The sequence below is a fragment of the Opisthorchis viverrini genome (assembly GCF_000715545.1).
Source record: "Opisthorchis viverrini unplaced genomic scaffold opera_v5_1, whole genome shotgun sequence".
NCBI lineage: Eukaryota > Metazoa > Platyhelminthes > Trematoda > Opisthorchiida > Opisthorchiidae > Opisthorchis > Opisthorchis viverrini.
In genome coordinates, this window is record NW_008751657.1 from 9299412 (window position 1) to 9326293 (window position 26882).

Genomic DNA, 26882 nt, shown 5'->3' on the forward strand with positions numbered 1-26882 from the left:
TATATATATATATATATATATATATAGTGAAACTGAAAGGATACGAAATTAAAGCTCCGGTCCTAAGAGAAGGGCGGTTGGCTGACTAAAGAAGTCTTCAAGAAAGTAGTTCCAGATATACATTCTGCCAGATCGGTTACGTGATTGGCAGAGACTGAATCATGACACCCGTTTTGCTCTGTCCGAATGCACTAAAAATGCTCGACTCAGAACCCTAAGGAGTCAATCCCAGTGTTGGTTCACTACAACTTAGATTCACGTGCCGAAACTGTGACTGCGATCACTGTGTACTTCGCAAGACTATGCTCAATAGCGGATCGCATAAAGGAGCCCTACATTGGAGCTGATGCTCTCCTTCGATCATTTCTGAAAACTGACAAGATTCTCTTGCCGGGGGACTTCAATGGATGTATCGGTCCATATCATTCCGTTCTCGGCCACCGTGGTTCACGGACCGTGAACACCAGTGGTGTCCGATTTCTTCACGCGTTTGCCCTCACCCATATGAGATTTCGCCTTTATCAGCAACACTACTAGAAGAGCACATCCATGCAGCGGGTACTCTCATCTACTCGACCACTCTATCGTTCACCAACCAAGTATTCAAGTGGTTAGCACATCATGAGGGCTACTGTGACAGACCTTTGGCTCTTCCAAATAAAGCTCAATATCTGCCTTGGTAAAACACACTATACCATCTGAACGATTGTTTTCCATAACGTCATAAATGGAGCACAGTGCTTCCGTTAAAGTGCAATTAGGCGGTGAGGGGGTGGCACAAAAGGTGATATTTAGGACCCTCAACTGGGGTTGATTATTTGCTGTGGTTGGGTGGCTAAGGATGGATCAACGCTTTCAAATGACGCTTTTGTTGACAACGCTGGCTGGTGTAGTCGAATGGCTATCGCCTCTACTGTTGCGAGCGCGTTTTGTCTAAAGGCTTTGGGACGATTTGATGGAGCTTGATACATCAAGCTGAACGACTCAGTGGAAGATGAATGCTGAATTATCCGATGGACCTAGCTTGCGGAACATTCGCAAACGGAGGGACGTATTCTCATGGAAGAGTCGTGGACCGCAAGTTAGACTTGGTGTTTGTATTGTGAAGCTGATCACTGTTGAAATGATTTCCTAACTGATCAGCATTGAAGATTTTTCCAATTAGAGACGTGAGTATCCACTTGCTTGCTTCGGAATCACTGTCTTCTTCAATCCCAAAGATGGTTGTCTACATTTAGATACGATTCGGAAGTGACAGCGCTTCTGAATTACCACAGAATGCTATGCAGGTATATTCAAAGTCTCGCTCATTAGCAATGCAGGTCTCCAGTCTATCCGAAAGGGACACTACTGGGTTCAACCCCTAGGATGTTTTCATCTGTGTTAGCAAAATTTCGCCTTGTTGCCCTGGCTATTCCGGAATGCTAAACCCCAGCAGCTTTAGAAATGATTTTCTATGAACAGACCAAGCTGGATAATAACTTGCACTAGTCATATGTGGTGCGAGCCGTCAAATGTCCCTTAGCATGCTCTGTAGGGTTCAACTGTTCAGGTGCACTCAATTGAATTGACGATTATGACCATCAATGGGGTATACTGATGGCCTCAGAACTGCTGTTCACCCCCGTTTTTTCTTCGGATTCATATTGAGTACTGAGTTCGGTTAGATGCACATGTGGTCCCGCGCAAACCCCATAGGGCATAACCATTGTTCGCGATGCTCCATCAGCATAGTTCGTTGCGTAAGGTAAATCCGGAAGCGAGCGAATGTTCACCATATGGTGTATCACTATTTTCAATGGTTCCGACATGTGACCTGTTGTTTCATTCTCATTTCTATTGGACTTCCACTTTAGCTTGCCTTATGGCTGAAAACCACAACAGATCCAATGATTCGGAGCAAACTTTTGCCGAAATAGAATCTTGGCTTGAAAGCCTTTCCGTCGAGTCTACGGTGAACACCTCTCGGTTGGAGCAAAACCTCGAAGAGTGGTTGCATTTGATCAATGACATTGCATCCATAAGAAATATCGCATTTGTTACGTCCGGCGGAACAATCGCTCCTTTGGAGCGCCGCATTGTTAGATTTATTGACAATTTCAGGTATGTGATAACTTTACCGTTGTCGTCTTCATCAATGATTTGCTTGTCTCGGTATCTGTCATTGATCGTGGAAACCAGCACCTCTTCATACACCATCCACAGATGTCACTGCTTCATTTCATGATAGCTATTTCTCAGCGCCCAAATGTTCGCGTAGTTCTCTGGACTCAACACGCTACTTATAAGATTGTTTAGAACCCGGATAGCCTTAAACGAGAGATTCAGTTGAGTTCTGCGTTGGCACCAACTTAATGTACAAGTGAACTTATCTCACACATTATTGTTGCTACTCGATTTCTGTTGCTACAACTCTCCTTCCTGATTTGGTTATGATCGCCTACTCTAATTGAGTAGTAGCGACTGTCGGTCGGTGGCACCAAAGAAAGGATGGGCTCCGTAAATGCAACGAAGGAGCGGCAACTGTGTGACATTTGATCGGACAGGAAAGTAACATCAATGATCAAAGTCCAGGTGTGCTAGTCCAATGGATTAGAATGCGGTTACGCGATCTTTTGTTGCAGCTTTTACGGATATCCTAGGTCATAGCAACTATTTCGTATTCGTTGATGGTTGACATGGCATTAAACTCTACCGTTTTCCTCGCAAAGTTGCACAAAAAGTCCAAACTTTCGCCAGTAACCCTGCTATGGCCCGTTGTATTTCTAGGCTGAATTGCGCCCGCTATGTAAGTGTAGAGCTTGGATAATACCGGTCGATCAAACACCATGTACCGCAATACCCTCTCAATAGGGTCTACCGACAAAGGAAGCTTAGCCTTTAGGTAGTATTTTCAACTGAAGGTATTCTAATAATCGACTCTAAGATCAGTTCAGTAGGGCCAAAGAGGCTTCTCAAACGGACACTACACGTGTAAATGGCGGAGTTCATCGAATATCACCTATCATTGGGGGTTGCTGACTCGCCGATGAACTGGTGTATTCTGACAATAGATTATAAAGATATGCCGCAAGGTATACTCTAATTACTCCTCGAACCGATTCAGACCGTTGTTGTGGGGTAGCAGAATCAGAGAATATTGCCATGACTGATAATCACCAGAACCATGACACAGTATCTGTATTTCGATGTGTCTGTAGGTTTGTTTACAGACCATAACTAACCTGAAACGTTTTGTCATTTTGTCACAACTAAATTCGTGAGCCTAAATCACACGCTACCTTCCTGAGTCCCAGAACCCTGCTTTTCAGAATATTTGCATCGCGATAAAGCTGACCGTTGTGCAATCATTCCTTGAGGTGGGCAACAACGACTGTGTTGACAGTAGAATTCGCTGACATTTTTGACTCGGACACTAGCGTTGGATGAAAAACTTATTTGGCCGCAAACTCATCACAGCTGAACAAGAACTTCTAATCAAAAGACTAAACTTCAAACTCGAAGACGCATCCCGCAAAAATTATCCAACCAATTTTAAAACACACCTTGAAATCAAACGAAATGTTTGAAGTGGTCCAACAACAGATCCGAGAGAAAATTCTACCGATGATCACACGCGATAGAAACATGCAACTGATCACCAATCAAGAGCGAGACGCATTCAGAAATCTACAAAAGGATGAAACGACAATAATACTACTAGTAGGCAAATGGTGCATCACAGTGATGATAGCAAGCCCGACTACACTGAAAATACCAAACGACCGCTAACTAACGCGACCACCTACAAGTCAACCAATCATGGGAAATACGCTCATTTACAAACTTATTTGGTTTTTCGAGAGACTCACCTGGAACCCAGCTGAATCTCTCGGTCTTGATGTTTCCAGGCAACTGAATGTGCTGCACTAGGCCGCCTCGATATTCGAGATATCGCTATACGTATGTATTTTTTGTAATGCACTACTCACAAGGTTGCTGAAAACACCTCGACAACCCACGACCGGTTTCACCCTTCCGGGGGGGCTCATCAGGTAGGCACAGTCCACGAGTCTCTGTCAACCTTATGTTCTACTTGAAACCAAATTGCACGAGATTGGTGAATATACACTCACTGGCAAACTAATTTGGTTTTTCGATGGTCTCACCCGGAGCCTAGCTGAATCTCTCGTTTGTGATGTTTTCAATCAATCATGACCCAACGTCAAACCTCATCAATCCAATCAACACGATACTCAGGAAACTGCAAGCACCACACGAGATAACCAGCTAGGAACGCTGGAGAATGAAATATGATACCAACATTGCGCAATTCCAATGTACACAAAGATGGAGTTCCACTTTGTGTCAGGGGCTCTACCTTACTAACTAGTAAAAGACCTTTTGGAGAAGATTCGAGCACTTAATTTCTGAATCGAAACACACAATCGGACTCTGAGCAAACTGTGGAACGCCAATATGGATGAAAAAATCACTGTTTCATTTGATGCCTCTTTACTGTTCACTTCAGTCAATCACGTGCTTGCCACAGGAACAATACCGGAACTGTTGTCCACATGTTACACACTACTCATAGGGTTTCTGAAAGCTCTTCGACGTCTTAAATAAAGGATTCAGTTGGATTCAGTTGAGCAATCTGTCAAAACACAATTTATGTGTGAATGAGAGTATTTTTTGAAGTAGCGGAACTGCTTCGGAACAATCCAAACACGACAGGAACCATGAGACCCGAAAGTGTGTGCAAGCTGTTAGACTTTCGCATGGATACATACTTTAGCTTTGATGAGCCAATATATCAACAGCTGAAAGAGACTCCAATCGAATCTCTAATTGCTGAGGCTGTAATGCAGACATCAGACTGCGCGGTACTACCATTCATCAACCCAAAGCTATGGATCCGCTACGTAGACGTCACTTTTGTTATCATCAAACGAAATTCAGTGCATAATGAGCACTAACTGCTCAGTACTACGGTCGCACATATTAAATTTACAATGTAAAGGAACAACTGACTACCATTTTGGATGTTTCGCTGAACAGAAAGGTGGATGAGACTCTGAAAACCATAAAGCGACAAATTCGAATCAAATACTGAAATACAACAGCAGCCACCCAATAAACACCAAGGGAAGTTGTATTCAAACCCTGTCAGGGACCTCACTGAGCGCATATGTAAAATTGTTCTGCCCTTTTCAACCATAGGAAGTGAAATCCAGTTTATTATTTGGAAATCCTGCGGTTCATGGGGCTCACTCCGAGGCAGCTTTATAGGGAATCTAAACCCTCCAAGTCCAGTGAGAATTTTCTTGCCACTAACCCTAATATGAAATACGTCTTCGCCTATCCTAAAAGTGCAATTATCCTTGTTGCAAACTTGAACTGGCCACCTTAGGTGCTTGTTGTCAGGATTTTGCGCCACGAGACTCAGTAAGCTCGACCAGCCACGAACTCACGTTGCATCAGTCGATCGATTTTCAGTCAATTTTATTCAAGGGGAATCACGGGGTCAGTCGATAAAATCCTGTGACCCTGATTGACGACCTGACCGCAGGCAATCCACCCTACCTGAACGTGTACGTTTAGTGACATTCTAAACTTGTTATATCTTCTGATTCGTCAATCTGCTGCTGACCCGCTCCAGTGCCTAGTGTCGGGGAGAAAAGACTCACAGAAGGGAACACAACAGCTGTATTCCGAACAAGCGAGTGAGTGAGAGCGAGAGCGAGTGCAAAAGTTACAACGGCCCCACGCTATTTAAAGGGGACTTTCTGACATTGATCCAGGCTGTCTGATAGGCGTTAGTGAGCACCCACCAACATCGGTCGTGCCTCTGTGAAAAGCCTGAACGCTAATCACATTCGGTCGTGCTTCTGTGGCTCAGATAACGCTCATCAGGTTTTACTGAATTGATCGAATGATTGACTGGCCTGGATGCTTGCCGGCTTTCCAGTTGAGCTTTTGGTGGAGCAGTAGGTTCCGGGCGTTCAGAAGTTGATTTCAGGAATCTGACCTTCCTGATATAAACCGTTCAATTATCATTAGAATTAAGCTACTTTAGCAACTTTGCATTCACTACTCGAATTCACTCTATAATCCGTTAACACCCTTGGCCACAGTCCCATGGGTCGGAATTACAGGGCTGAATGCGCTCATCCATGCGCGTTGCACACCTACTGTAGTTTTAACTTAATCGTTTTANCTCAGATAACGCTCATCAGGTTTTACTGAATTGATCGAATGATTGACTGGCCTGGATGCTTGCCGGCTTTCCAGTTGAGCTTTTGGTGGAGTAGTGGGTTCCGTGCGTTCAGAAGTTGCTTTCAGGAATCTGACCTTCCTGATAAAACTCGACCGATAGTACTGTTCTTGTTAGAACGGGACGAAGTGTTTCATGTGGAGGATTTTTTTTCTTGAAGTTCCTTGCATTCATTTGAGTATTTACTCCAATTTCTTGCACGAGTCTCTACAATGGACGTCAATTTACCAACGGGTCCACTTGAGGGAGGATGTAAGCCGGCTTCTTGACACCTTGATTCGAAGGGTACTTTCGAGCCTTTTGTGAAATCTGTTCATTTTTCGCGCTGTCGTTTCTACGCTGGATATTGTGTCATCGAGGGTTCCTGGACATTAAATCGTCGGGTTTCACGATTCTATTCGCCTGTCATCCTTGGTCTTATCCTGCTGCAAGGGTATAGTAAATTGGGCGCTAGAGTCGAACTTGTGTCCAATTCATTACTCGCGTTACTATCTGTGCTTCAAGCAGCGTCTAGATGATTGCTTTAGGTAGCTGCCTTACCTAGTGTTCACACGCATGTAAATTCAGCCACGCCAAATAGGCGGGATTAGTTGCCACTGAGTAGCGCGGTGTAATGCAACAAAAAATGCGTGTCTTCGGTTACATCCCCTCCCTCACCGAAGTTTCAAGGTTACATCAGACATAAAACAGCCACTTTCCATACTGACCACTCCTAAAGATATTTTCATATATTTATATTTCATAATTGAGACAAGTTCTGTTGCACAGTTTCGCAAGTCCTCAGGTGGGGGTATCATTTAAGGCCAGTGTTTTCAAGGTGCCAGGATCTAATAAAGAACGGTAAATATTCCTGTTGGTTACGGGCGCCGAAGAGTAATTAGTTGAGGGCGATACAGGGGCACAAGTTGGCGAAACGTCTGGTGAATGTTCTCAATTTTGTTGGAAGATATTCGGGATTTCCAGTGGAACAGAATATGGGAGCAAAGGAGGAAGTGCAAAAGGCATAAGTGACCCTTTTGACTAGATTTTAGAATCATCACGTTTCTGACGGTACGTTCTACAGTTGGTCACCTATCTGCTGGTGTATTTAGTCGTTGGGGATTACAACCCTCCGGACGTCAATCTGTTCACTAGGTGCTGATGACAAACCGCGCATCCGCCACTACTTATACGTTCAATGATTCCTCCTGACCACACTGACACAAGTGGCCAGACTATTCAAGAGGTGCTTGTTTTTGCAGTTTGAAGAAGTATAATCATACAGTCCCAAATGATGGTCTCGAATTTCCGAATAGTAACTAAGGCCGGTCAGCAGCATTTCAAGCGATAAGAACGCATAAGTAGAACTAGCCCTATACATGTATGTTGCTCAAAAATACGGAGTGAGTGGTGTGGATTTTTGAAGGGGGAATGAGACGAGGTATCAAAGGCGTAGTAATAAAGACATCCTATATTTCAGCAAGGCTACCGTTTACTTAGACGGATAGTGAAAGTGATGAGCAAACGTAAATAAACCTCGCCATCTGTATGATCCCCATTAGAGGAAGAGCTAGATCCATTTGAAATTATAGACAGTAAATTTGCAGACAACACAGAGTTCTGGGATGGGGGAAGACTAATTTGAGCACTATCCACAGTTGATGTTTGACGGAAAAGCTAGGGTGAGCGTTCGGTGTTCGTCAAGCACAACAAGAATATTATCAAAACAGTCTATACCAAGCTTCAGCCGGGAAATTTGCAAATCTGGTATTCAGGTACTTACGACTGAAAAGAACAAGACAGGCAGGAATGAATAAAGTGCCAACTCTATCGCCACATCAAACACAACATTTTGCGAACGGATATGGGTGAGATTCGTGTTTCATTTGAAAACAGTTCACAAACGGTCGAGTTGGCGAATGGGGTTCGCGATACGATTACGAATTTATTTTGAAATTATTTATTTTATTATTTATCTTTTGAAATTGTGTGCGCGAGAGATAAAGAAGGTAGTGGGACATCAGAACCGAGAGATTCAGCTGGGTTCCAGATGAGTCTCTCGAAAAACCAAATTAGTTTGCGGATGAGCGTATATTCGCCAATCTTGTGCAATTTAGTTTCAGGTAGAACATAAGGTTGACGGGAACTGGGGGACTGCGCGTACCTGATGAGCCCCCCCCCCCAACAACGGCGAAACCGGTCGTGGGCTGTCGAGGAGTTTTCAGCAACCTTATGAGTAGTGCATTACAAAATATATGTATGTATCGCGATATCTCGAACATCGTAGCGACTGGAAGACGAGGCGGTGCAGCACATTCAGTTGCCTGGAAACATCAAAACGAGATATTCAGCTGAGTTCCAGGTGACTCTCTCGAAAGACCTAATAAGTTTCAAGTTGAGTGTATATTTGCTAAGGTAGAGGGACGTTTGCAGGCCTGCGACCCAGTTCAAGAGCTGAACTGTGTCAGTCTGTTGATGGGTCTTACGTGGATGACCTCGAAAGTCATTTGGTATCTAGTCGTCGTGGGATGACTCCAATGTTTTAATCATTCCGAAGCGTAATGCCAGTAATTCTGACAACAATTTGGTCATCCCCACTATTTTCGAAGTCGGCTATGTTCGAACAGCTTCATATTTTCTTAGTTGTTCCTCACTTGTGACAGGTCCTCCTGTGTCAAACATATGCACCTCCTTCACTCGACTCGTTTGATGCGACAGAAATAGGTATTTTGACGCCCGGTAGAAAATCGGTCGCGTTTGGCATGTGCTACTGTAATTGAACGTGGTCAGCTTTGCTGAAAGTTCTCCCAACGACTGCTCTATTCCCGAGCTTAGTGTCGTCGGAAAATGGTTTGACTCCACTGCTGCAAGCACAAGAAATAATTTTAGAAAGTAGCCTTTTCCCTCCCTTTACCCCAACTCTTCAGCCACTCAGACGGCTTGTCCGCATCCTACTGCGGCCTTTCACCGTAGTTTGGCCTGTCTTTACAAAAACCCAAAAATATCCTTACCACCTGCTCAGTATTGTGGTCGACCAGTATACTCAGGTTTTCAATCTGTTCACTAAGAAAGTTTAAAATTTTGAAAGTTCTCCGTCTGTCAACAGTTGGTCTCGCTTGTCATCCATAATTTAGAAAAACTACTGAGAGTTGTTGTGTGGGCCTCATTTTTCTGGTACCGAATCTCACTTGCGTGAGACTACGTTTGTGTAAACCCCTATCCTGTGATTTGTGCTTTTTAGCACTGGCTCTCGTGGTGCAAGTTCAACGGAGTACTTTCTGCGCCATGGGTACGCGGTTGTGTTTTTCCATCGTCGTGGCTCATTGCTGCCTTACTTACGCACCCTGAAGAATTGTCTCTCTTTGGACACAATGGAGAGAATAGAAAACCAGTTAACAATGGATCAGCATCACTGCATCAACTATCTCGACTGGTTTCAATTGAACTCGAATGGAACTGATGTATCAGTCTCGCAAGCGGCCCTGGGCTATTTACTCCCAGTACTGACGGCATACAGCAAATACAGTAAATCAGCTATCAGAACACCCTGGTGAATTGTTCGTACTGTACCTTGATTCTTTCAAGAGCATGCGCCAATCAGGCGGTTTTTTCACAATCACCCGTACATTCACATAATCGAGTGTTTGCTCCCCTGATGAGTATTTGAGGAAGTTGTCGATCTCACGCATGTTGTTATTTCGTTGCATTGTTTATTGATTAAGAGACCCGATTACTGCATGGTTAGGCTGGTCTAGTATCAGTAATAGGATTCTCCTTTGGAGAAAACACCCATGAAACCGACTGGGAGCGTTTTTTTCTTGATGAGCGTATGATCGTCTTAGTCATATCTGAACCCTGACAAATTGTCCGTGTCCGGGATTGTTACACTTCATCAACTTATTCATTCGGTAAATTCAGCTGAATGATGTGAAGCTGAAGTTTATGGTGATTACCCCTCAAGACTCATTAAAATCGCGCTCCCATTAGAAGCGTCCTTTCCTGGGCGACATGAGTCTCAAGCCACGCCCCCTCAACAGTCTTACGTACGTCTACAGTCGAAACTAATTGGTATGAAGAAAAACACAAGAAGAAACACAACAAACAAGAGACGTGACATAACACAGGAAGAAAAAACACACCCACATAGGCCGGGTCACCTTACTTACTGCATGCATCATCATCCTCAGCTGTAATCACCTTGTACATATTGTGCAGTGGGAATGGCTACCGTAATTTCAGTCGCAGTTGATCGGCAGAGATATGGGTGGATAGCTGTGGATTGCAGAGAGTAGTTACTATAATTGACACTGCATAAAGAAGAGCGAATAAGCGAAAACGCGAGTGCTGATACCTTCCATCCTTCCTCATTGTTATATCTTAACTCTCCCCCTAAATGGCTTAGTAACTGCTCTTCTATCGGTTCCGATTTAAGCCCGTCCGTTTGGTGCCCAGAAAAAGTGGCCAGTCACACCTGTATCCGCCATTCGAAACTCGCTATGAGGTCTTTGTTGCAGCCCTTAACGTGCGAACTACCGAGCAAATTCGCCAACAAACTGCTATTGCGCGCACTCTGTATACTGTATTCATAGTCTGCTGCATTTGCAAGCACTGACGTTTTGTTCACCACCTAGACATTGTCAGCATCTGAATCCGCGTGATCCCGCAGCTCCATCGGTTTGCATGGGTGTTTGTGTAGCGCTCAGTTAAGGATTGTTTGATTAGGCATCCGTAAGCATCCGATTCTCTACTGTCCGACCACCTACCTCCAAATCACCTGGCACCATCCGAAATACTAATCCCTCCCTTAGTGTTCTATAATTCACCAACGCATTCTGGTGCAAAATTTTGCTCCAAAGTATTCTTTTGGTTTATATATCTTAGCAGCTGCATAGCCGCGACGAATGGAGTTGGTGAATTCATTAACAAAGGCTGATAAAAATTTGACAAGGTTGAACTTCACTGAAATTGAAAGATCGGGTGCGCAAAGCCACTGCAAGAGCAATCTTACTTCAGGGTTGCGAAATTTGTCCCCTGATACCTGAAGACCTTAAACATCGTGATCAATAGTGCCTTGGTAGCATGGTAAAAGTAAGATGGGTGGGGCGTATACTAGAAGAAGTTGTGCTTAATTGAGTGCTTGGTAACGAAGCAGAATCAGTGGGGCAACAAAGGCGGTTGCGACATGTACTACGCATCCCCAACCACTGTTTCTCTTTGTTTTCCACCGTGATCTGTGTATCAGCGAAGGACTCGAGGACGAGTAATGACGGCTGCGCGAAGGAGGCTACAGATGAGTTTTGCAAAAGACGTTGGGTTAATCCCACTGATGACATGGTACTCTGATCTTCAATAACTTCTTCCGGTGGAATTGTATTTAGTGTGCACCAATCGTCAAAGAAATCTCGTTCAAGTGCTGATTAGAGAGGTATCTCAAAGCCGTTTGATTTTGAAGATACCCTGAGTGCGGTCTATTTCAGGCTTTCTACCACTAAACGGATACATGAAATGCGGGGTTTCATTGGACAAATATATATTGACCATACTTCTGTGCATCAAACCTATAATATTCCTGCAATCTCTTGGGTCGGATGATTCCTGTTACACAACTGGACTATAGAAGTCTTGTGTCCTAATGCGTCGTTGCGACACATCAATGGCGTGATTGCTATTATTGCCAACCAATCTAGCGGTTTGTGAATAGGTATACGTTACTGTCACCCTGGCTTTCTAGCTGATTCGTAGTTTTGATCATGAGAGGAAACATACAAAGAACCGCAGCCTGGGTAGCCCAATCGAGCCCGTTTCTCGTTCCTCTCTGAAGCACGACCCTAGACGTCAACCACAAGAGTATAAAATGGATGTTGGATATCTAATTCTCAACTAGTTCATCGTGCAATCATTATTCAGTGAACCCTGCGATACAGAGTCACCCCGTAGTATGCAATTTAGACAACCTCACCGGTCAGCCATCTATGCCTTGAAGGTGAAACAACCAATCGCCAGAGTTTGGGTTCAAACGATAGTTGTGCTTCTTTTTCATCGAGAATGGATCTGCGGTACACGTCGCCTTTACGTGACGATATCAAAACACGCTGCCTTCTTTCTTGCTTGAATAAAGGAATACTCTGTGGATCCAGATATTTGCAAGAACCTCCGTTGTTTATGTGATTGTTTATTTAAGCTTATTCACCAAGCTTGAATTCTGTCTTTCTAGCGCCCATAAGGCAGTTTATTATTGGATCTGACCAGTAAGAAACATGCTAATCAGATCTGATTCGCGACTCATCACGGGTGGAATTGAAAGCGACACTCCGATTACCTGACAGATGCGCTCAACCATGCTCCTCTCCGTGACGCAATATTAAGCCACCTAACAGTTGGTGATTATATAGGATTGCATCTGTTTTTAGTTGTGCTATAATTTGGTCCTTTTTACCTAAAACAGCTGAGTGTTTACCAAAAATCCTCATCTCTATAATGATCTAAATCGAGAGCATGTATTTATTTTAGAACGAGGGTTGTTGACACTAACCTTCGAAACAGTCGAGGACTATGTTGTCGGACTGTATGTGATTTCCAAAAGACTGATGCAGTTCGTTAAAAACGAGTCAAGATACAAACGTTCGCTGTGTTGTTATCTGGCGGCTGCTGTATCCGATTTTTATCTTCCCCTCGCACAACGGTCGGAACACAAAATCCCTTCTTCGGCAAGCGGAGACAACTCCAAGCCGTCGACTTTGTGCCTCGATGGTTCAGGTCTTACGATACATCTTGAGAGTGTGCCGAAACTCCTGCCACCGCTTATACTCAAATGGGCATCTGGAGCATTTGTGGTTAGTTTTAAAGTAAGTGACGATCACGCGTTTGTAAGTTTACAACTAATATAGCACATTTACCTACCTTCAGGTGAGTATAACCTTTCAATTCGGTGCTTCTCACCAGTAGAAATCCCTACTTTCCTCAAAAATACGACTGATTTGACGAACGCCATTCGTACGAGATACGCTTGCGAATGGTGTTTGCTGGATTCACAGAATTCATGTTCATTTCACTCTCTTTAGAACAACCATCCCTGCCCTGGCGCAGTTATTTTGTTGTGCCTAGACGACAGCGGGATATAGTTGACTCGAGTTTTGTTCTTATTACAGCTCATCAGCCATGCCGTGGTTTAAACTCCGTACATCGGACATCCAACGCGAGCGCGTTACCAATACCCCAGCGGCGCACGCTTACACCTGAATTTTCACGTTTGCATAGCCTAACGTTTTCACGATTGAGCGATGTGACTGGTCTACCCGACGCCTCGAACGACGATCCAGGAATTGTCCTGGTTGCGTCGGTCGACTGACACGCTCTTAGCCGGAATTCCACATAGACCGCTTTACCGCTCGCAATTAGGCGCTGCTACGGCCGAGAAGCTTATCCCGCACAAGATTGGCTAAAATTTCGGGCCGCTGGCCGGTCCGGCATCAAGGCGAACTCTGATTGGTCGAAAGCCTGGACCCAGTAGCCAACCATGACCCAGCACCCGCCGGATACCAGATGCCAGTGGCGCATCCAGGCGTCAGTATTTCCAGAATATTGTCGCAGCATGCATTTTGTAGGACGTTCTGTACAAGCGTTTTTGACCTGATTTCGGGACTTATTACACGTAATGCACCTTCGGTGGTGCTTGGGAGGCTGAAACCGAGAAAAAAACGGTTAATACACACGCGTGTCAGAACTTCTCCTTAATCGCCAAGGACTACGGTGCGCTATAAATTCTTTGGTCATTTGTTGATAAACTAGCCACCTTACTTCCTACAGCGAACTCCCTGAGTTCCAACAGCTTCCCTTTGTGACTCGTGTTGACCAAGTGGTCGCCTCTCTGCATTCAACTTCCGGGTAATATGCTATCACATCCGTTCTAGCTTGTCTGGTCTACTCATTCTTTCAGTAATGAATATGAGCGTTATTTAATATACACGTGAACTAGCACCGCGTTGAACCCACCATTACGGCGTCTATACTTCTGGAACTACTGCTCACGAAGGTTGTTGGCACGCTTTGAAGATGCACTTCAGTGCACTAGCGCGAGGATACATGGCATCTTTTGATTGTCATAATGAGATATTGCGTTCGGTATGCTTCAGTATCGATTTTATCTAACCTCCTCTGTAACATACGCTCCAGTACAACCCTTTGGTCATTCTTGTCGCTTGGACGTGTTAAGCTATTCCATAGTGCGACCGCTTCTCTAGTATTGCCATGATTCGCTGGCTTCCGATGTTGTGCTAGGGGCTGTACTGGGTATGATGTATTGCTACATCGGTAGACTCGAATTCACATTTCGGCTGCCACCAGGATCTGCCTATATGAGCCCTACACAACCAACAGTTGACCCAGCTGTGAATGGTCAGCTCTGATTCCTAACTTTGCATAGGCGCGAGATTTGCGTTCAACACAACTTCAGCCCGAGGACTAAACGAGCGACTTTGGGAGAATAGTAAAACGTGATTGTTTTCAAACGCAGAAAACATGGTTGATTGTGCCGTCGGATGTCAAACGGATATAAGCCCTCAACTCTCTCTCTTGAGTGTCTTCAATGACTCCAAAGTTTCCTGCATAAGTTCCAAATCACATAGTCACCGCTTCTTTCTGGATCACAAACGCGCTTTGTTAGGATAACGGTATGTTATCCGCTCAGCTCTATTAGGACTCTAGTGCCTTTACAATTCACCGAAATGGTGGACACAATAACTTCGGAACTGGCTAGATCTTTCTTTCGTTGTGCATGCTCCACGTAGTTAGCTTATATTGTGTCGAACTTGAAAAGCACGGGTGCTTCATGTCGAATCAATTGCTCTCAAGATCTGGATAGTGGAACTATATCTCTGCCTCCATTGTTCACTTAGGGTTAGACACACTGGTGGGCTGGCTGCAGAAGCCGAAGATGGCAGGCTACCAGTTTGGTCGAGTTTTAAAGCAGGTGGAGAACCAGCAGAGCAAGAAGCGTCAGTGTAGATAGTGTTGTAGGCAAGGGAAAAATCGATGAATTTGAGCCGCATATTGGGCCTTCAGCCTCGTAGCACTTCACTCAAAGTGGGTGCAGTTTTTGACTTCTCTTAGCACGTGTGGGTGTTCTGAGAACGGGCCTGATTGTATTACATGGGTTTTGGCCGGGCTGGGCATTCCATTTCAGATTTAACCTAACCCTGTTGATTTTTCTTGATTAAAAACTGCACCGCACCGCGTTTCAAATTTGATGATAGAAAATACTGAACATGTGCTCTACACCCTTCTAGTATTTTTGCACTGGGATGCCCGGCGACCATTGCTGAATTAACCAGATATCCAATACCACAAAGGTCTATGTAAACAACAGCAACAACTGAGTGTGGCCATTAAGTACTAACTGCAGGCGTTCCGGCTATTGTGACGTTATTCGTTAGAAACCGTGGTATCTTTCATATGTTAAACTTTATTCCTTTTTCACTCAGCTCGAAACGGATCGCAGTCATCTCTTATCCGTCGCTGAGTCTCGAATTGTGAATGCTGAGTCCCATTTGGTAGTAGCCAATCAGCTGGAGACTCGATTTGAAGAGGTTTGGTTGGTCCATCGTTTGTGTGACCCACAGAAATGTGTTCGTGAACATATCCAAGTCCCGAAATCGAACGAAGGGCAAACGACCGTGGAACTCGAGGAGTTGCTCGTTTCTCGGTTAGTCGAGATTCATCAGAGTCTCCACGTATCAACCGCCAATTCAACGTCACCCTAAGCCAACAAATTTCCAGGTCGATTTCACCCAGAGGACGCTATCTTCTTCACGAACATTTGGAGGCTTATTGCAGCCATACTGGTTTCTTCAAATACTTTATACAGATATGTTTCTAATTTAGCAGTGACATCACTGTACTCTTTCCAATTTGCAATTCCTTCAATACGCTCAAACTCAACTGCTCACAACGGGTTCATATTCCGCAGACAATTTTTATGGCGAATTCATTCGACTTTTCCTTTGGGATCTCCACGTTCGGTATCGAGGCAGTGCCATTCAGTACAATAAACGCAAAAGAAACTACTACGGACAGAAGTAAATTTATCCACAAACCTTAATAATCTGGTTCGAAAATTGCGAGTTGTAGGCCATAGCTTTCAAAAAGTCGAACAACATGCCCTCGAGGGTTGATCTTATAATGGGAAATTGGCGCGTCCGATCAGCTTCTATTAGCGAAAGGCTCTAGGCAAGGACGACTTTTCAGTCGGCTGACGCAATAGACCATGACTTAAGAATTCTTGGATTAAACTGGGTTGTAAGGGTCAACGTATTGGCCCCATCGCTTTTTATGATTGTTGTTCCCTTATTTAAATAGGTCAGCTACGTAATAGCGAGAAAAGCGGGCAAGCAATTAACGCTTGGCCCTGATTCTATTCATCATAAGCAAGTTTCGTTAATACGAAGGAGACGAACGTCCACCCGGTCACGAAGAACGATGTGAACGTGAATGTCTATTCTTATTCCCTTACTGAAAAAGACACTGGAGATACGGAGAAAATATCAGTATCCAATCCGGACTGGCTATGAATTATGAACTGATAAACAAAAAAGATCGCAGTAGATAACCACCTGAGAGGTGAATATTCCAGAGCCTTGGAGTTCGCTTCAAACAAGCACCGTTTAGTTTCTTAAGGGCTATTCTCCCATTCACCTGGAGTGTCCCATGTTACGCTTCAAGAGACGGATTCTTAATGTATGATTATGACGAAACGATTGAATCGAATCCGAACGAGTCAAAGCATAACACGACCGTGAAGGAATGTTCATTTACTCCTTAATATGACTATTCTCATGCGAAACGCCTGAAGCGATTGTGTTTGAATGTTCAGTATTGACTCCGAGGAAGGAATTTTGTGGTCATCCACCATGGTCTACCACGGACAAAACATCATCTCAAAACAAAAAAATGGTCCGCCAGGATTTCTGACTTGAACTCCTAATAGCGCCATCGCCATTAGGATAGAATACAAATTCAGGATTGACAGTAGCTTTCAGTAGCACTACATCACGGAAACGAGGGTGCAGAGAAGTGGTCAAAATTCTGCGTTTAACCTTGAATCGCCCCCAGCAATCAGGTGTTTCCAACGGATGGAACCGTTGGCTAACTATATCCACGCACCACAGGCGACACAAGATGGAAACTAACGTGACCGGATCACGACCTATTTACCAAAGGCTTTACCGCAGAGCGAAAACTCTTGTAATGTTTCTGGATAATTCACGCTCGTGCTGTACAAATTGCGATACCATGTAGGTTGTCAGCACCACCGAAGGAATAGTTTAGTTGTCACGATGAAACATGACGATAGCAAAACCGATGTTGCAGATACTCAACCCAGTGTTAATCCGTCTCAAATTATCTTTGTCTGTTAGGTTGGACACCTAACCGAGAGGATATTTGCATAGAAATCAGAGGGATCAACTGTTCGCTTGCCCCAGCAATAACCACGGTTCCTAGCTTGGGGGAAGGGCTCACTGCAACTCGGGCTAGCCTTAGATGAGCGACCCATAAAACGAAGGACGAAACCACTGTCGTCATAGTATAACATCTTGGTTTGGACGTAATCAGCAGTACTACAGACAAGCCGCATAGCACGCACAATGTAGAAGACCAATGAGTGATGGCGATGCAGTATGCATGTGCGTGGATGACCGGATGAAAAATTGATAGGAAAATACATAGGGTTAGTGTCATGTACCAAAAATGGGAAAAGTGATCCTGGAAGGAGTTCTGTTCAGACACGACACAGGGCGACCATGCAACCGGTACTGAGTTGACCTGGAGTGTGAAGCAGAAGACATCGTCAAATAAAATGGCGGAATGAAGAAAAATATTCAGGCAACAACCCATTTATTGAAACAAAGTACTTACCACTAATCTGAGTGAAGTTTTGAAGCACATCGTTAGATTTTCTTCAGCAGGTTCCGTGCACGAGTTACTGCCGCCTTGAAACTGGCAAGCTCTGTTTCATCCTGAAAATGAAACAAAAACGGACTAGAACCGATATATTCGTCACCAACAGGTGACAATATAGTGGTTCCCTCATGAGAGGGTACGCTGTCAGGATCGGTCAAAATGTTGGTCTGGGTAGGGGGAGCACGGTGAGATCTAGAGCATCAGAAGTTTATTATCGGTCGCCTGACAACCTGGCACGCAAACAGGTTTGTATTGCCTGGCGTCTGCAGATGGCTATACACTACTGCTCAGAAGCTATTACAGCCGACGGGTATCGCTTCATTAGGTATATAAGTTTCAGTTGCTGGAAAACCATATATTGATTGACAGTGAACATTCGTAGGCGGTTCGAAATAAGTTTCAGTTGCTGAGAAACCATATATTGACAGTGAACATTCGTAGGCGGTTCGAAATGTTATCGTATCATAATTTTTATTATAAAAGAGGTCATCATAACTTCAAATTATTTAGGGAAAACGCTCATCGATAGCTGCTACTGAACATAATGCGCAGGTTGATGCAGTATTGTCTTTCAGTTTATCGTTGTGAATGATAGGACGCTTTGATGTACCGGTAGCCCTCGTCCACAATATCGGGAAAATCGCACAGTTTAAACTGACTCCACTTTTGAATGGACAACAAATGCCCTGCATCAAAGCTAGTGCCAAAAGTCCTAGTTCTCTAACGGCTTTCCAAGCCTTTCTAATTCATTTTACTGTGCCATGAGTAGTCATCTAAAATGGCAACACTGGCAAGTCACGTTTGTCTGCTATTAGAGGTACCTCAATATCTGTGTTAAGTTTTTCATACAAAGTGAGCGTCGCCTTCGTGGATTGTCGCCAGTCTTACTATCACAGTGATGGAGCATTCGTCCCATTCCCTGCTTTTTATCACCTATCAAAACTACGGCGCCAGACGCTTGTCTCCTCGAGTTTGAACCAATGTGTGACGTCCACTCAACTTCCGAGCGGACGATAGCCGCTCAAGCTGTCTACAAGTGCGACTGCTACTCGGTAAAAACGAACACTTGAGGAACCCATATCTACGGGTACGTCAAATGACCCCGATGCTCTGAACCAATAACAGAATATGTAATATAGTGGCTCTATCGTTGGTTCAACTGACTGGCAGCCTCATCAACCTACACGCCTAATAAGAAGCTATTGAACATGTGAATCATTAATCATTAGTTATAATGGCTTGATTAGGCAGTTGCCGGGAGCAAGCGGTTCGCCTTGCGTTCTAAACAAAGTGACTGGATTACTGATAGTATGACTATGGACATCATTATCGTGTGAAGGCACTGCAATATGTTACCTCAACAGTCAATTGTGTGAAGATCGGAAGCCGAATCATTACGAGCCGCTTCATGTAACGCAAAGCAAAAACTACGGTGACTGACTTTTGATCAGCCTCGCCAACTGCCTGTTGCGGCCTTTGTATATGGAGTCGAGCTAAAACCTGGAAACTATTGCGGTAGCATGCCAGGTAAGCAACGAGTGTGGCGGAGCAGAGTCGTGGTCTTTTTAACAGGAAGTACGAGTGGTACGTCCAAAAAGGTATAGTTTCACGTGTATAACGCTTCCCGATTGTGCAGGGATAGACACCCGCTACACTCATTCATTTGGGTCATAAGCTGAAAGGGTGCCAGCTGTTTTAGTGCTCCGCAGATGTCACCAAGGTGAAGGGGGTTAGAAATTTCATCCTCCAAAAGATTTTTGTCAGAGGTTCACAACTGATTGGGAAAGTGCCGATGTAATCTTTTAAGGATAAGATAGATATGGACGAATGGGTCGACTGGTTTCCCCCGCAATCACATTTTTAGACCGGACCTAGAAAACAATCAGTGTCTTTACTAAATAAGATAGCAGATAGATGATTGGTTGGACCCTAATGTCCACCAGCAACACCTCTTTCACATGTTTCTGCCACGTCATACGTTGTCGACCTCGTAGTACACGCCATTCTGAAGGAGGTGTGGATAACACGCTTTCGTCTCAGCTAATAAAACTACTGACGCTTGAATAGTTCCCAACAACCTCGACTGCTTCTCCTAGAACCGCAGGCGGCATGTTCTGAAGCATGAAATTCCACTTTCTGGGTTCAAAGTGCTTGCCGAAAAATGGTCTGCTGGTGGCCAATGTACTCAACAAAGCTTGTGTCTGGCTTCCGTCTACAAAGATAATGACGATGTCATATCCGGCCGTCCGGTCGGCAAGGTTCTCACCAGAAAGAACTTGCAGCGTTCATCCACTGCTTCATTGATAATGAAGTAGAACAAGAGTGAAGAGAGTGAGCGTTCTTGCCGGACAACGCATTTCGTAGAAAAGTCTTCAGACAGAAGCATATGAATATAAAGACCAGGTTTTGTCCAAAAACTTCTGGGACACCCTGTTGAGCAGGTACAGTTAGGAGCACCGAGTGATCGAAAGAATCGGACGCATCCCTAAAGTGTGTGTGAACAAGGATTGTGGTCAAGTAATCCTTCGCTAGCACAGGAACTGAGTAAACCCAATGCCTTGTTGCAAACGATCATCGTACTTTCCATAGCACTGTCCGGTGATTACGGTGCAACTGAGTCAGCGCGCATAGGCACCAATGTCACCCAGTTCTGTAATATAATGTTTGCAAGTGAATTGCTCAGGTCAGCCAACAAACCAACGACTTGGCCCACCAACCGTTTCATCCAAAGACAATGAATTATCCGAATCGCCGCTAACTTCCCAATCAGAGATGACAATGACGTCACGAAGGAATGGGTCGAAAAGGGAGTGAACTTAAGCATACATGAACCAGTATCGTCCAATAAGAGACACCGGCCAAATGGTACCCATTAGGCTATCAGCGATTTGGAGGCGCTACCGAAGTTAAAATCTACGGCGGTATTCATACGATCATTTGGGGATGCAGAACACACAAAAATGGGCGTCGCAGTAAAGCAAGTACGTGATGAAACCCATCTAAACCACCCGCTAACGGGACACGTAAAGTGCGGAAGGGCGATGTGCGCTTTCAACGCGCTGTTTGTCTGTTCTACCTGGGTTTACGGGAAGATTGACGTAGCTAAACGGGGCGCGGCATTTTGCAGCTGTTACAACAAAAAAGTCAAAAAGAAAGTTGATAGGACCAATAGGGAATAAGCACTACAGCGGAGTAGCCACTGTAGAAAGACGCTGTGGGCTGATCTCATCGTGCACCTCAAGGTTATACAGTGCACAACACAATAAATTCAGAACGATTCATTCCGGAAGTAAAAAATTTCCTCATGTCAACTGGGTTATATCAACGCTGACGGTCTTACCGATGATGAGACACGCTTCCAAAAAACACCATAAAGAGACCACCTCACGATGGTGTGTCTCCCGTTTTAGCCTGTAACTACGAGGGCGTTAATACCACCTGGTTACCCGTGCCATAAGGAATCGATCGGTCAAGATGAACTCAAAAGGCACACTGACTGCCCAGGTCGAGAACTCCGACCGCACACCAAAATCAGTTGAATTAAAGTTAATAGCATAGGTGGTGACCAACCTTGAAGCGGACCGCAAAGGTTTCACGAACGGCTGAACCTTCACTGTAATCTTCCCCAATCCAGCACAAGCCAGTGTTACCCATTGGCTTGAACATTGGAACGTCCGATCCAATCAGCTGATTTATACAAAGTTTCAACACCTGGTCACGCCGCATCAGGAGTCGAGAACGGTCAACGACACCGAGATCAACGTCGTTTGGCACGATTTCCTTCGACCCAAGTTTACATCCATTGGGAACGGACTGAGGTTGGATTAGAACTTTGATATTGCCCACACCTCGCTCTTTCCAAGCGCCATCCACAAATCGGTAGGCACGACAACGCCCAAAGAATAGACACAGTTCTGATTCCTCTCCGGATTTTGTCTAGAAAGGATTTACAGAAGAATAATCCACTCAAGTTCTTGGCTCAGTATAACACCAAGAGTGCAAGCCTACATATGCACAGAATAAGTACAGGACCGCCAAGATTGATTCGGCAACTGACCCAAATAGTCCAAAAATCTTTGCAGGATTTCAATGTGTTTACAATGAACAAAAGATCCATTGGGAGCTATAAAACGTTACAATATACAAGCTGTTTAGATGTAACAGACCCGGAAAATTGGCGTGAGAAATGCCCATAATCTTTCTTGTTTTTTCTTTATTTAAGTGTTTTCGCGATTCGAGAAGGCTAATCAGCACTGAATTGTTATCAGAGCTAACAGGCACATGTGTGTCACGAGGGGGGGGGCACAAAAATTGCTTCGTACAATTGAAAGACATTGTTCCCTTGAGACTGGGCACACATGTGCGCCATCCGCTGTCCCGTAAAAGATAACCTGTATCAGTCAAAAAGCTACTACAATGCGAACGAGTAAGACTGGCTACTAATGCTGTAGTCAGTGCATCAGCCGTAAATAGAATACTATTTTCCATTTCAAATCTGAATTATTTTGGCTACTAAAAGATAAGTCGGGAACAAAACTTTGACAGCCCCGATAAGGTTATTCGTACTGTGCTAGTTATCTTACAAGTTACAGGTAAGACATGAATTAAAATAAGAACATCAGAGTAAATGGGAAAAATACGACGAACTTTTAATACAATACATTATGTCCTTTAGTTCTATAAGTCGTTCCATTATATTTTCACGAAAATGCTATAGGATATTTACCTGTCTGTGTAATCCCTAGTACGGCAAAAACATGGAGAGAAAGTGTGACCAATTGCCAAACTCGCATTGTATAGCTACCAACATACGGGTAAGCTTCACAGCGTGTTATCAAGGTTCGTACGAAATAAAGAATGGAAACATCGGTAGACCGGCATACCTGAACGAGTTCTGGCAGTGAGATAATGGGTTCATAATGGGGATCTTGTTCCCCGGACTCCTCTGTTCCATTCTCCACCTCATGTTTCTTTGTATGTGCTGCAAACATGGGGGTTGTTGCGCTAGGCCAAACACTCTGCTGTGTCTTGGACTCAGCTGATGGAGAACCCCAAGTAGGCTTGCTGTCGGAAGATAAGTTTGCGCTCAGCGAAGAAAAATCCAGCAGCTTTCCAGCCGATTGGGAGAAGCCATCGAATGCTAAAAAAACGAGAAACAACGGCATAAGTAACTCGATAAAAAAGATAAAAGCCGGCGGAATTCTCAGGGAGCTCAGTTAAAAAGGAACCAAGCCAACTGCAAACTAAAAGTAGACCAGGATCACCTTCAACCACAAGGTGGAAAGAAACTATTCAATGTAAAATAGCTTGTCGAACTCCTCAAGAACAGTAGTCTCAACCGAAAATCAGGTGAACTGCAGACAGCTTACACAGACACGGAGAAGCCGAAACAGGAATGTGTTTCTGTGGTATTGCATTGCTCAATATTCTGATTATTGGTCGGTACGGGTAAAAGCGCAACTGAATCGGCTTCGAAACCGGTGGGATAACCGGAATCACTCGGCAGCATATGGTCACAGGACTTAAAAGCGATTGTGACCGCCCATTGTAGACCAGCTCGTCAAAGTATGTTGCTGAAAGTAGTGAATAAGCTCAAATGAAGTGAAAGAAAGCTGAATCAATCACGTTCCTTTTTGGTTTGCCAGATCCGTTCTAGCAATGGACGAATAAGACCTTGTTGGTTGGTTAGCCCAATCATGGGTTAATTTACTACAACCAAGTCCCTTTCTTCGAGAACACGTCAAATTGGTCGTACAGTGACAGATATGTGTGGAATGAACTTCTGCATTTTACCTACCAACAAGAATCCTACAGCTGGATACGTAGGTGGTAGGACACCCACCGATCTGTTGGTCGTGCAACTGTTGGCTGCACGGTCTAGCCAATAACGGACGGCAACTTGAGACCGGGGGAGGGTACTAGGAACGAACGCATATAACACGGAAGGAAAGTAATCATATTTGACGGAGCCAATACGATGTTTAAAGAGGATTCGTTTTCCTCGAGTAGTTTTTAACCCCCCGGTAAGAAATGTGAACTCGACTGCGTCGACAGCGATTCACGATATCAAAGAAGTTCAATCACCCTTTTCCAACAACAGTTATCATAAAGTAAAGTAAGCAGGATAGGCGCACAGTTGGAAGCACAAATCAAATCAACTGTGTCGAAATTATGGAAACGAAACCAACCTGAGTTCAGTTGAGTTCCTCCCGATGAAACCAATAAACCTGTGGTTGTGCCATTGGTGAAACCGGGAACTCCTGAAGAAGTAGATACAGATGGTGTAGGAGTGGGTGCAGTGTCGCCTTGACTGGAAACAGTAGGAAACGCACCAGCCCCTTCGGTCTTGGGTACACGGTCACTCTCAGATTCACCAGAATTAGCAGGCCGTTGACAAGCGTTGACCGCCCTTCGAACAGCAGCTTCTAACAAAGCATCCTCTTCGGCTTCCTCTTGTTCAGTTAATGGTTCTGCCTCGCCAGAAACACAACCGTTTTCGAATGCATAGAACTCATCGGGTAACCGAAGTTGCCGGGCGCGCGACAGCTGCTCTTCAGTCACCTGACAAGAAAAATGCCAAGGTTAGGCTGGGGTGTGAAGGACTCACTGAAGTATGGAATGCGCCAAGTACTACTGAAGTAGTTCATTTCTCGGAAGGGGGCAGCTGCGCCAAATTAGTACACGGAAAAGTCATGACAGAAAAAGAACACGAACAAGCGTAAGCACTTTCAATTGCAAGCACATCGGGACAAAAAAAATTCACCAAACACAGAGTATGACGAAACGTATGGGTTACTTCGTAGACACAAGATGCTTCATTCTCATCCGAAACGAAAACGGTCCAGCACTAAACCAAGGAAAAAACAGGGACCAAAAAATAAAAATAAAAACACTAGCAATTTCAGTATGCAGTGATGTCAACATCGTGAGTAAAACCATTTGTATCGATCTCACTTTGTAGGTTAATTGGCTGAATAGCTGTCCATATCCCAACAAATATTCGTATGGATGACAATGATTCAGAGTAGTGGTAGCTCACTTAGGTATCAGATCCATCAGTCTAGCCTACAGATGACGGTCATGAGTCGCAAAAAATCAGCAGTGAAAGAGACGTGGATCGATTGGACACGAACTAAACCATTGTGGCAGCATCCATAACATGCGATTCTCGAGGACACTTCACTAAATTAGCTCTGGCGTGTGAGGCAACCAGAAAAAGGTGAGAACATCAAAAACGAGAGATTCAGTTGGCTTCAAGGTGTATCCCGTCAAAACCAAATTGGTATGCAGATGAGTGTATGAGTCAAAAGGCAGACAATGTTCAGGAATGGTGGAATGGTTAATTAGACCAAGTGAATGCTTGGGGTGGGTTTCAGGCTGACTGATAGTCTATTAAGACTAAATCCCATCTTCGGAGAAATCTCCGCATGATAAACCACCTTGGTCGGTCTCCCAGCCTTTCCTTCAAAAAGTCTATCACTGTACACAGACATGATAAAAAACTAATCACTGCATGCAGAGGACGATTGAGATACCGCTAGCCTTCGCAAGCCCAGAAAGGAGAAATGGGAAAACTGTCGTTGGATTTGAACCACAGACCCTCCAGTCAGTAGGTTTGTGTTTTAATCGCTGAGCAATTTTGTGCTGGCTAATGCAGTGCGGCATGAAACAACTGGTAAATTGCGGGCTACTTGACAAAGGGACTAAAGGGCAAAACAACCCTGACATGAATGACGAAATGTCACAATAACTCGGACAAACTTCACTAGTTATGCGTACTACTATTGTTGTTCATTCTTAGCCACAACAAAGTCTGGAGTATGGGAACAAATGACATGTAAACTATTTAGGCTTCAATTGTGGTCTTTGGAAGTCAGTATGTTTGGTGCTTGACATGATATGATTTTAACGTGATGTCAGGATGTAACGTGAAGACCTCCCGTGTGGCCGGAATTCCGCTTGAAGCTCCGTGGCCTCCGCACCGGGTGCGGAACTTAGGCGTCGGAAGATTATGGGAGTCACTAGCCGAATGAATGGAAATTAGGTAATATGACTGCACCGGTCGCTATGAGCACTTTTCGTTTAAAAAACAGTTGCTGGTTGATCTCGATTGTGCGGCATCAGCAGTAGCAGCATTGGAAGTAATACACTGGTAAAACATACTGGCGCTCGGCTGTCACATGACCATGGGGAAGAAAGCCTTAGTAAGAAGTGGAAAGGAAAGGGTAGAGAATTGGTACAAAGGACTCACATGCTCTTAGGAAAGACGACCAAAAGTAAAGTCGTGAATAGACTAATATGAATGCAACGTCGAATGAAGGAACCATCAACGAGATTGACCCAGCACCCTTTAAACCTCACTACACAAAATCCTAGCTTGCAACGGACAGCGCAGACAAACTTTGGAAGTGACAGCATGCGCGCCGCTGGGGTTGGTCATTTGCCTCGTCCTGCAGGGTTTCAAGCAGCACATAAGCAGGCTAACGTGACTCTCAGCCAAGAAAGCGCGACGATCCAACAGCAATCAATGACTGTAGCCGACTTCATTTCATGCTGCCATGTCATAACCTATCCCCCACGAACGTTTCACTAACAATCACTTGGAACATATACGCATTTGCGTATATGTAATACATGCACCAACAACCCTAACCTTAACCTGTTGCTCTGTGGATTCCAACTCGTTACCAAG

The 26882-nt window shown here is 44.4% G+C and overlaps 2 protein-coding genes across 2 annotated transcripts in view; one reads left to right on the forward strand and one right to left on the reverse strand.

The window, feature by feature from the left end:
* Positions 1-1864: 1864 nt before the first annotated feature.
* T265_00164 (hypothetical protein) lies at positions 1865-20505 on the forward strand (the record flags this gene model as incomplete). Its single annotated transcript, XM_009163821.1, has 5 exons — positions 1865-2103; positions 9477-9760; positions 12746-13080; positions 15715-15935; positions 20295-20505. 5 exons carry the CDS (start codon positions 1865-1867, stop codon positions 20503-20505), a joined length of 1290 nt encoding a protein of 429 aa, XP_009162085.1.
* Positions 17804-26882, reverse strand: part of T265_00163 (hypothetical protein) — a gene marked incomplete at both ends in the record, with an annotated part of 37613 nt that continues 28534 nt past the window's right edge. The window contains 4 exons of the mRNA XM_009163820.1: positions 17804-18246; positions 21761-22126; positions 23074-23330; positions 24379-24751. Coding sequence (XP_009162084.1) covers positions 18178-18246; positions 21761-22126; positions 23074-23330; positions 24379-24751 — 1065 coding nt within the window. The remainder of the gene's footprint in view (positions 18247-21760; positions 22127-23073; positions 23331-24378; positions 24752-26882) is intronic.